At 40.2% G+C, this 12,544-nt stretch overlaps 1 protein-coding gene across 3 annotated transcripts in view; it reads right to left on the bottom strand.

The window, feature by feature from the left end:
- Nucleotides 1–417: 417 nt before the first annotated feature.
- The window catches only part of AP1S2 (adaptor related protein complex 1 subunit sigma 2), a 92,509-nt gene continuing 80,382 nt past the window's right edge, over nt 418–12,544 (bottom strand). For all 3 annotated transcript variants that reach the window (XM_088451574.1, XM_088451569.1, XM_088451571.1), the window contains exon 5: nt 418–4,916. In XM_088451574.1, coding sequence (XP_088307700.1) covers nt 4,869–4,916 — 48 coding nt within the window. In that variant the 3' untranslated portion in view covers nt 418–4,868. The remainder of the gene's footprint in view (nt 4,917–12,544) is intronic.

The raw sequence follows: 12,544 nt of genomic DNA, 5'->3' as shown, positions 1-12,544 counted from the left end.
TAACGTATAGATGTGTAAGACTAATAAGTGTTGAAAAAGGGGTTAAAATATATGTGAAAAATTACTAGAATAAAAGACAAACATTAAAAGTGATGTGAAAAGTAACTATGTCTATTATCAATTGATATATATTACATTTGGGGTGAGCGTTTGGGCATGGGGCCCCTGAGGCTACTCTGGCTGGGCCTCCTCATGGCATCACCATTTAATACACATAGTTACTTTTCACATCACTTTTAATGTTTGTCTTTTATTCATGTACTTTTGCCCTGCTCCCCGTATGTGAACCCCTTAGTGTTAGGGACTGCTAGTGGCAGAGAAGCCGTGACGTGGCCTAGCAGCTTCCCATGTATTTGCAAATGCATGCAACTAATATCTCTAAATTCCTATTACTATATAGTCTTCATATATTGTTGTAAGTATGATTCAGTGTGCTGAGGAACAATAGGGGGTTAAACCCCCCCCCCTTTTTCTAACTGTTATGACCCCTTCCTTTCATGCACCTGAATAATACTGCCATATTGTTTGAGCAGTTGCCATTTTTTGTTTGTCAATAGAATACAACAGTTTGTGAAATAACAATGTTCAATGTCAATTTGGAGCTTTGAATATACAATCCCACTCCCCCTCCTGGTGTCTTGTTTGCTCCATACAACCACGTATTTCCGCTATATAAATATTGTCCCTGCTGCATAAATACTTAGTGGTGCTTGTATATGGCTTTTAAAGATGCCAGTTAAAATCCTTGGCCAAGCTGTAGCATCATTTAGAGAATATTATTGTACAGCAAACACAAAAAGGATTGTTCCCTAAAATACATTTATAGCACGCAACAGATATGAGTAAATAAACAGATTACATAAGAGCAGACAGATGCAACCTGCTCCGTGTTCCTGAAGAGACGGAATGTAGAGGACAAATATCTGGCATTTTTCTGCCTCATTGAATCACAGACAAAACATAACTAATAGGGCAGAATTTACTATAGTTGTTAGGGGAAAAGCGGTACATGATAGATACTGTAAACATTTTGGTAGGTTGACATTATTAGTATTTTTTACTTGATTGTGTATTGGCTACACCTTTTAATACATGTGCGAGTTCACATCCAAAGACTCTGCAAGAAGCTAATGAGCAATATGTTGACCTACATATTGCAGCAAATACACTGACATCTTGGTGGTGTCAGGGTAATTGTGCATCAAAACACTGAATAATAATCCGTACAGTATATTGCCCAATGTACCTACCATCCGTTATAGTAAATGGCCACCACCTTCATTTTCTAATATATTTTAGGTGTTTTCTATATTTTTTTGCCTAACTAATGACTAGTGCCAGTAAATAGCACAATTTCTCAAACCATAGGCCCGTCTTTATGGTTACTGAACATTATTATAGTCAATTTGGTATTTAGGGTGAGGTTGTGCTCATAATGGGGAGTATGTATTAGATTAATGTATTAATGACCAAAAATATGGATGAATATCTCTGTAACCTACTAAATGACTAATATACTGTGTTTGATTTTTCCTTTCACAACAAACTCATGCAAACATTCAATTTGTTGTTTTTATTTGCAGAGGAACATTTTAATTTGCCATTAATAATTTAGTAATATTACATTTGTTAAGAACTGTCCCTCTACATACAATAATACAGATAAATATTCACTATGCTAAAGGGATTATTACTCTATACAGTGAATTATTTAATAATATCACCCTTAGAATGTAGGCATTTTGTGGGCTGAGTTAATGTTAATTTTGTATCTAATAGACCTTGTTTAACAGCGGGTGTATGCGAAAGGAGCATTTTAATTGGATATGTCATGTCTTTAATTCAAGTATTTACTTTACAGTAATCATTTTTCATTAAGAGCAAAGATCTATGGCTTTCAGAAATCTATTTCACAAAATCGCAGAAGTTTGTCAACTAATGAAAGTTACTAACCAATAATTCAAGACTTGTCCTTATGTTAAAAAAGAAAATAATAAAAACTAAAATAAAGAAAAGTGTCATCCAGTGATACTGAATATGTTGTATATAAAAAGGATAAAATATGTTTGTGATAAGAAGACGGATACTAAATAAATTCAGCGACATGACTTGATAAACACCTGTATTCAAATCAAATAACTATGATTTATGTATCCAAATGACATTGGTTCAGCATGAAAAATGTCAGTAATTACAAAAAGGGTTTGGACTTCCCAAGTTTGATAATATTCCATAGCTGTTGTCTCTGAATTAAAAATTGGAAAAATACTGCCCCCCCCCCCCCAATGGGTTTGGGATGGTACTGCGGAAAACGGAAATGTTGGCAGGAATGATGTATAGTATGTATGTATTTAACCTATGCCTGACTACATGTTTATTACAGTCATTCACCGCTCTAAAGACAACCAATAGTTCTAGACATTACAACTTTGTGATACCACTCAGAAATATCAATTGTGCAATTTACTTCCACTGTAAGGGCCCTATTTATCACACTTGGCATATCAGATGTGATGAGATAAATTTGCCAGGATTCGCAATGCGATATTTGAATACATTGCAAGGATGTATCAAATATCGCATGCGGGGACAGAGCTTGTGAGAAATGCAAATACTCTCTGAACTTTTCACAGGGTACTTTTTGCAAAAAATGCCCTGAGAGTGGTTCTGCGCATGCGCCGCTGTACCCCCCCCCCCCCACTTCTTCCTCTTCCGCACTAATCTGACAGTAGCCTGCCCGGTGATCGCTGATCCGGTGAGCTCCTCTGTGCTTCCGGTCAGCGACCGCCAGGCTCCTGCACTGTAACCCCAGCATCTGACTTGTGCTGTATACTGAGATGTCGGTTTACAGCACATATCAGATGCCAGGGCAACTGTTTGTCCTGGCAGTAACCAAATGGAATACAAACAATGGATGGATCCAAAGGTAAGTGCAACAAGATATATATATATATATATATATATATATATATATATATATATATAACTTCTAAGACCTACTGTGCATCTGTTCAATAATGAATAGAGGAGCAGTTATCACAAATATATAGGTAGAACTATTTGCTAAATTGTATTCCTAGATGTTGATTATGTTACAATGACTCACGGTGAGCTGATCTCTATCTGTATTTGCATTCTATCGCTCTCATGTTTTTACCTTTTATCCTCACTGTATGTGTTCTCATTCCTGCACAGATAGGAAATTATTTACTTTATTTCAAGATTTTCATTTTAAAGATCAGATTAAATCTCAAAACCAGAGACCTTGAGTGTCCATACTAATTTCTGCTATAATACCCCATGTTAAATCTGATTGGGCAGTAACTGGAATAGGCAAGCCCCCTTTTTCCTATGACTGAGCACCTACAGATTGGAGCATACTAAAGGTAAGGTTATAACGCACTAATCCATTGAACAAAACGTTTTGCTAATGCAAAAAAATGTCATTGCTTATACAGAAAATAAATCTTAATAATTGACCTCTTTTAGGACGTAGATAATAACAAAACAGGGCAATTATCAAAACTGCATTTTATGGGCTTTCTGTGTAACTACAGTAATTCCTAGTTAAGTGATGAGCTACATTTCAATGAATATTGGTTCAGCCCAGAAAATGGCTGCAGTCATATGTAGGCATGCCTCCTCTCCACTGAAAATGCAGATATTAAGGTAGTTATGGAGCTAAATCTTTATGTGGTCATCCTGTGAGACACTGGACACATAACTAAATAAAGTTATACTTGGTGCACTTACTAACAATAATGGTTCCTCTGCAAATCTGGATTAATGTCCAGAAACAAACACTGCTCCCGTCTGACCCAAACACTCATTAGTTGTACATGCAAATGATGGATCAGACTGCAGTGTTAAGCTTATACAGACATACCATTCTATTTCCTGATTGGCAGGGTAATATATGATTTTTTTTTTTATATAATCCTGGAGATTATATGGTCACAGACACCACTTTAATATATATTCATCACCTATACTCCATTTAGCCATCTATTCTATGAGCTGCCGAATTAATAAGAAGTTATGAGGTATGAAATGATATCACCAGTGAATTGAGAGGCTGGACATTAGTGCAGGGCTACAGTGAGCTAGCAAAGGTCCACGTCTGCAGGTAATAGATGAGCGAGAGAAATCTGTATTGAAATAAAGTAAGTGTAGGCTAAATTGTTTCATGTCTAGTTAACAATGGCCATGGCTTTAATGTTCACATAGAATTAGAACTGTCTGTTCCTCTGTGGAAGTCTGCACTTTGAAGCTATTCCTGTATAGTAGTCACAGTTCTCATCAGACCTGAGGGATATATTTTATCAACCTTTTCTGCAGAGTTTCACACAAATTCTTTGGTTTATTTGAGAAAAAAAAGTGGTACACCGTGTTCTTAATCCCTTTATGTATTATAAAATGGCCAGTTATAAATAAGGGCACAGTCTTTGGTTGTTAAAATTAAGTTATGCTGTTCACTTTGTTGGGAAAACTCTTTCACACACACACACACACACTGTTTTATAAGCAGTATCAGAACCAGAGGTCTAATATATGTGAATATTCCTCTTTATCGGCATGGAAACCTACTTACTTTTTTTTATAAGAAAAAAAAGTATCAAGTGTTTTCTTGAAATGTGTTGTAAATGTGCTACAAATTCAAATGTCCAAGTCCCTTTATGTCGGTACAGTTTCTGACAAGTATGTTGACATTGATATAAGATGAATTTTTCATTGAGGGCTCAACTAAAGCAGCTTAGCAGTACATTAATACTGACAGACAGCATCTTACACTATTAGTTTAACACTGAGGTGAAGGCAGTGAGTATTGATGTGACAACACAGAGACATCGGTGACGGGAGCCAGGGGTTTATGTCAGTCCAATTTCTTCCAGGACGCTTCGCGGTGTCTCTGCTTCCTGTGGAGGTAACACAAGATATGTGGGAATCAGATCCAGTCTACAACAGCTGCATCGAATCACGATGTTATGTTAAAAGTAAGTTACGGAATAGCTAAACTGCATGAGCAGAAGCATTTTGACAGCATTCAGAAACCCATCTAACTTTAATGGTATTTTCAGTTTTAAATGGAAATCTGGCCTCCTTTTAACTCTTCAATTTCCAAGAAGGTAATTTATATGTTGGTCATAATATTTACTTCTAGTCGGAGACATGTGATGGACACAACAGAAAGATCTGGTTTATCAGAGGGCCGCTGTTGTCTACCACACAATGGCAAACTCATCAACTCTTTAGATTTTTATACATCAAAATTGTGAACAAAAATTAGCCCAAACTGGATAACAGTTAAGATTCTTAGTAAAAAATGGTAAAACTATTTTTTTTAATCAAACAATGGTTTTCCTTACGTCCACACATTAAAGTGAAGTGAACACTGAGGGCCAGCAAAGTTTAAAATAGCAATTATGTTAAATGCAAGACTCGCCTGGTTGTACATTTAATATTATTGCACTTTTACATTTCAGGGACAAAACTGCAGAGAATCGGTGGATTAGTAAATCTTGTTCAAAAAAGGATGGTCACCCATAACATGTAAGCTCTCATAGGCAGAGCCCTCCTTTCTCAAGTTCTACCCCTACCACTATCTATGCCACCAGTGCTCATGGTCTCCAAGTCCCACTCAGTGACTCTGATACTGTATACTTGCCGTTATGTTGGGTACAGGCTCATCAAGAGCTGAAGTGCTTTCTCCTCCCTGTGACTTACCTCAGCTCGCCATTCAAAACACAGTGGGGTTGATTCAATGAACTCGCCGCCGGAAGTCTGTGCGAGTAAGTACAGCTATATGCCGCACTCCGGACTCAATGATTTTTGTTTGCAGTCCCATAGGGCTGTGTCAAAAATATCAGTGAGTTGAGAACGGGCAGCTAGAGGAGGTGCCGTTGACAGAGATTCCACATCGATTCGTCCACCTCACGGCTAATTGAATTGAGCCCAGCGAGTTGCCCTACCCTTGCCTACCTACTTAAGCTACTGCTTAGTGCACTGTGTTTTTCCTGAGATTTGCCAACTGACATTTACTGTACTTCTGATATGTCAAGTTGTACTTTCACTCTGTGTATTCCTTGTATGGTGCTGCGGATACCCTGTGCTGTCATAAACACAAAAGTATAAAAATAAGATAATTACAAAAAAAATTCTAAACTGAAAATAATAATAAATAATAGTATTTTAAATATGTTATAGAGAAGATAACTTAATATATCAATGGTTGTCAGAATACAATATTTATTAAGCCTTTTATCTTTTACCTCCCAAAAACCATAACTAATTTCTAAACGTTTTAGATAAACTCTCTGTCCAATATCTCTTCCCCTATTTTTATATCGGGCGGGACTTCAGTACGATGGGGATGTGGTAACGCCCCTGAAGTGTGATGACCATTAGCCACCTCCCCTTCGCACGCTAGTCAATGCCGTGTGCATATTATGGGGATGATTGGGAAGTATGACCTACAGGATTCTACTAGTCTAAGTGCAATGGTCTCCTTTACACCCAGCACCGTCGTTTGTTACATCTGGAAACCTTTGTCTTTAGGTTAAACACCATATTTCAAATAAAAGTCTGGAAGCCTTCCATTTGGAGCAAAGTTATTTTTTTCACAATTCAGATTACTAGGGGTAAATTTACTAAGGTGATAGTTTTTAGAAGTGGAGATGTTGTCCATAGCAACCAATCAGATTCTACTTAACATTTAACTAGCACCTTCTAGAACAGGGGTGGGTAACCTTTTTTCTGCCGAGGGCCATTTTGATATATATAACATTATATACGGGCCCGATGCAGGCCACGCACCCTCCGCGTGACGTCACACAGAGCTGGGCCACAATTGTTAGTGATTACAGCAATGCCCGGAGCATCCTGAGGATGCTCGGGGGAGCTGTAAGGTCAGCGATGTGACAGTCTGAAGTGTCCTAAGGACGCTCCAGGCAGCACTGCTGCATAGATTATGGCTGCAGGGTGCCATTCTAGGCACCCTGTAGCCAGATGAGGCTAGCTGGAAAAAGCTCAGAGGGCCAGACCAAATGATTCCGGGGGCCTTATACGGCCCCCGGGCAGGAGGTTCACCATCCCTGTTCTAGAAGATAATAGCTAGAATCTGATTGGTTGCTATGGGCAAAATCTCCACTTCTAAAAACTCTCACTTTAGTAAATTTACCCCCTTAGTCTGTACATATATTTGACATGCTACGGGTGTAAAGGATAGAGTTATTCATAGAGTGCAAAGAGCAGCTTACATTGTGCAAACACTCCTAATTGTCTGAGTTGTGCCTAAAAAGACATAGAGCCACATTCTATGGGGTGGGGAGGGACAACAAGTTGTGGCGTGTCGGTGTCAGACTGCGTCTAAAGACACAGTTTCACTGTCACCAGCGGTCATAGGCATGTGCAATGTTTGATGGTCTGATGATAGTGTGTCTTTGGGCCTGATTCAGAGATGGACGCTAATGCAATTTTCTCGCAAATCGAGCAATTGTTTGCCATTGCACACGCACCATACTGCGTGTGTGATCACGCACATGCAGAGGAATATATGTCGCCAAGTAAGTGACAGACTGCCAGCGTTTGGAGGTGGTAATGGGGATTGATCACAAAAACGCCGGCGTGTCTGTCCGGTGTGCATAAATTAGCCAGCACCCATGGCTGCGGCAGGTCTGACCTTCCGCAAGGTTAAGATGGCCGCAGATGTACTTCGATGTTACCGATGTTTACGCAAGTATGCGTACTCGCACGCAGGTGAGCAGGCAGCAGTGGGCATCTTGATGCTCAGGTGATCTTTGCTGACATTTGCATATTTTCGCAACTGTGTTGTGTACAGGAGCGCAGTTGTGATCGCATTAGCCTCCGTCTCTGAATCAGGCCCTTTGTTCACAGATTTGCTCCGCTGCCAGTGGGCATCTCAACAGAATACTCATCGGCCGCGGCATTAAAAGAAAGGCGCACTAGCAGCCAGCTGTGACAAAAGTTGCAGCCGATACTGCAACTGCGTCCATCTCTGAATCACCACTAGTCTTACTGCTAGGCTATTTTAGCAGGACACCCTGTCTAATTTTAAAATGGCAAAATGCGCCTTGCAGTACATTACGGCACCCTACTGAAGCAGCTTCCTGGGTGTGCCTGGTGCCATCCCTACCCGCGGGCCGCAGTATCCCGCCGAGGGAATAATTGTGGTGCAGCGCTCACTGCCAGTGAATATATGCCATGCACAAGGTATGTATTCACAGTGAGAGAAGAGCTTTTCCAGCTTCTTTGCGGCATTAGCGCAAAACTCAGAAACAGGCCCTTAGTCCTTCAACTTTAAGCTGTTAAACAAACAATATTTTTGTCTTGTCTAATGAACATAAACTGCATGCTTGCACATATGGCATAGCAAATACTTAAACAAATCAATACAATGTAATTGCTGTACCACTCAGAACGAGAACGTGCTTACAAAGACATTCCGATGTTGAGTGAGCCAGAATGCAACACAGATGCCGCAATACACTTACAGAGTCTACCTGGGGAGCGAGGCTCTAGACGAAGAGTAATACAGTAAGTGGAGTGTTTTCCTAAGTGGATTCCTTCCGTGCATTAAAAAACATTTTATACTGCTTTACACAATGCCTTCCTTTGAACACATGCAGTATATCCATATTCTGCCTCTAGGTTCCAGCAAAAGAAAACATGTTAATGTAATCGTCCTAACAAAGTGGTTCTCACCATAGTTACAAGCAGCATTTATAAAGCATTGTGTAGGCAATATATTATTTTGTATTAACATAAGTTTTGCTGTATTGTTTAATAAAAATCATCACATAAACAATGGTTATAAAAGTTATTTTCCTTCTATATTTCCCACTTTCTATTTTATTACATCATAGAACCATAATGGATTTTTGGGGAATAGTATTTAAAAAAAAAAAGAAGAAAACAACAACTCTAAGCTGTAAAGCTTTTTGACATTAATAATAAAATAAAGATACAAATGCTTGCACCCTTTGCTCATTAATAATTAAATAAACCCTGTCCCCAGGATTCCACAACTGATTGAAAGTCACCTATGTATAATTCAAGTGATTCAATAGTTTTTAAAATTAATACACCTGTATGCAAGAGGTCCCATGGTTGGTTAGTGCATATTCCAACACAGGCTTCTTCATAAAGATCTATATAGAGTATAACCTAACCTGAGAAAGGTTATTTAAAAGCACCAAACAGGGTAATGCTGCCCATCCACTAGGTAAATCGGGCAGTAAAAGGTTAAAACGACCAGCGATGCGCGCGCCTGCTGGTCGTTTTTAACATCAATCATCGCCCGAACATGACGGCCAACCTGACGACCGCCGTCAGGTTGCCATGTTCGGGGATAATTGATCTGCATACACTGAACATCTGAACGTTCAGTGCATGCACTTCACCCTGCGGGAGACGACGGCGTCGTAATAGTGCCATTGTCCCCGCATTGTGTAATGGATGGGCAGCATAAGGATATTAGAAGATTTAAAGACTTTTAATATTCCCTGCAGCACAATCAAGTCCATTAAAAAAATATGGCTCTATTTACTGGAAATCGGAAGAAGATTCTATGGACTGAGACCAAAATTTTACTTCTTGGCCTTAGAACTATTTTTGGTGCAAGCTGGAGATGTACCAAGCCTTCTACAGAGTGGAGACGGTGCCCATAGCAATCAATCAGCTTCTAGCTAGCATATATCAAGTGCATTCTATACAATGATAGGTTGAAGCTGATAGGTTGCTACAGATAACCTCTATTCTTTAGAAGGCTTGAGAACATCTCCTCCACTGTATCATCCTAACAATGCAAGGGAGCTTGATGCTGAGGGTACTGCTTTGTCAAAAAGATGACAATATTTAAACAAATCTTAAAAGAATAAAAAAATGAATATACTTGAGAATACATTTACATTACAGCAGGACAATAACCTTATACAGCAGACACCACACTGGCGTGACTTCATTACTAAAAAAAAAAACACCCAATGTCCTGGAGCAGTTTAAGGATATTCATGCTTGAGTCCAGATGGTTAAATCAAATTGACTGAGGTACTAATTAAGGGCCTGATTCAGCAGTGCCCGATGTTTGGGAATCTGCGCAGGCGCCAGATGTGCAGAACGGGCCTGCGAGGCCGCACGCAAACTGCCAGCAGACTGTCAGTGATTGACAGTCTGCTGTTGTTTGTGGGTGGGGAGGGGGCGGCGATGCCCTTCTTTTCCTGAAACTGAGGCGTGTTGCTGCTGTAACGGGGGAGGGAAAAAGCCAGGATCTCTGTCGCTGACGGAGATTTCCAGGCTTTTTCCCCTAAACTGCGGAGGCCAGCTGCGGAACCCCATGGGTCACCGCAGCCGGCCGATGGTACGTAGGATAACCGATGCTGCGTTGAACAACGCAGCTCGGTTAAGTAATGCACAGGGGGCGTGATTCCTCCTGCTGCATTACCATATCTGCAAGGATCGCAACTGCAAAGCTGCCTGCGTTCAGCTTTGTAATTACGATCCTTACAGAATCAGGCCCTAAGTCACTTGTGCTCAAGCATGGATATCCTTAAAACCTGTTCTGTAATGGCAGAGTTTGGGAAACTCTGTCCTGGAGTATCATAGTCCAGGAATCAAACCCATTTATAATCAGAGGAATGATTTTGATATTGCTGTTCAACAGCAGTCCACATCCAACTTGATGGAGCTTCAGTAATATTGGAAAGAAGAAAAGGCAGTCTCCAGCTGTGATAGCTGGTAGGGTCTAATGCAAAAGGTCACATGGTTGGTTAGTGCATATCCCAACACAGGCTTCTTCATAAAGATCTATATAGAGTATAACCTAACCTGAGAAAAGGTTATTTAAAAGCACCAAGCAGGATACCAATCTGCTGCTCAATATGCCTGGCCTGACACCACAACTGGGCAAACATTTACATTTTCCCACCCAGTTGAGATGTCCGTGTCGGTGGTCCCTGCAGCAAGTGTACGGGCTGCAAAATATATCTGCATCAGTTGTGCTGCAGGGCGTACAAGATGTAACAATTACACTCAGCTCCAGCAGTGATGCATGGGACAGGCAGCAGTAGTGTATGAGGACACATCTGTATTATCTAATATTGTCTTAGCCTTTGTCCATTCCTGTTATGTTTCATGTCCCCTGTCCCTCTTATACTGGACACCCTACTGGTATTTATGAGAGAAAACTATTGGGGTGACTGATATATTATTGCTAAGGAAAACCAATAATAAAAAATGGGTAGAACATAATTGTAGATGTTTGCTTTGTGACCGTTTGCATAATTAACCAAATTCATAAAGATGCAGTTAGATCAAAAATGGCGTGAACATCACTTTTTATTAAACTCCATATTTACTAATTAAGATAATTTGGAAAACTGAAATAAACTTCAGATATCTCCAGATTTCACACCAGCATTTGAGAATATGTAAATAAGATCAATCTTAAAAATGTTACCTGTATATAATTTATAATACAAGAGTGTTTTTACTCAATATCCTTCACCAGAATCTCTAAATTCAGAGTATTCTTCAGAATGGTAACAACCGGTTACCAACTTCTCTCCACAATTGGGGTCTGTTACAATATTGAGGGATTGCTTTCACTTTTTAGAATGTGTATTTATTAAAATAGATGTCATATAAACTAAGAAATTCAAAAGTATAAGACAAAAGTCACTCCGACATTGACTTTTATTGTTGAAGGGGGATGTGTGGAGTTGCCAATCCAGATGGGCAGGTTAATATTTTTCTACTGTTATATTGTATATTTCTAAGTTTTAAATAGCCAGGTCATATACTAATGTATGAAATATACTGAATGGCAGTAATTAAAAGGGAAATGACTGATAAAATAAAGGATTTAGATCATTGTGATAAAAGGAAATAACAGTCCTGTATGCTCACAGTAACCTCTCCAAACACAGGGCCTAATTCAGAGTTGTACGCTATTGCACAGCTGATGCGGCTTTGGGCCTGATTCAGATATGTATGCTAACCTACATCTCTGATGTTTGGAGGACTGCACATGCGCAGCAGGTGTACTGCGCATATGTAGTCCTCCGACTGCGAGCCCGCTCGCAGTGTGTCCCAGCCGCAGCCTGATTGACAGGCTGCGGCATTTGGGCGGCGGCGTTCCATGGCAACGTTCCCGGAAACGGGGGCGTGTCGCCCCCATTTTCCGGGAGGACGAGGCCAGGGTCTGCATGGGTGCAAGCAGAATTCCTGGCTTCGCAAGCTGCCAGCTTTAGCTCCCGCAGCCTGGTCAATGGAACATCAACAACAATGTTTCGATGGTGACCCCAGGCTGCGACCCGGGTCGCAGCGCTGGGATCACGCACATGCATTTCTGCATTTGCATTTTAAATGGACGGAATTGCACAGCCGCTTGTGTGCAGTTCTGTCCATCTCTGAATCAGGCCCTTTGTACGCAGCAACCGTGCAATAATATGCAATTGCCGCAGGAGGTGTCTTGTGTAAATAAACGCCTTCTGCCGGCTTCTGTGATTTGCTGCTGTGCTTGAAGACG

The sequence above is a fragment of the Taudactylus pleione genome, unplaced genomic scaffold (assembly GCF_031769625.1).
Source record: "Taudactylus pleione unplaced genomic scaffold, aTauple2 ptg000026l, whole genome shotgun sequence".
NCBI lineage: Eukaryota > Metazoa > Chordata > Amphibia > Anura > Myobatrachidae > Taudactylus > Taudactylus pleione.
This window is presented reverse-complemented; position numbering and strand designations above follow the sequence as displayed.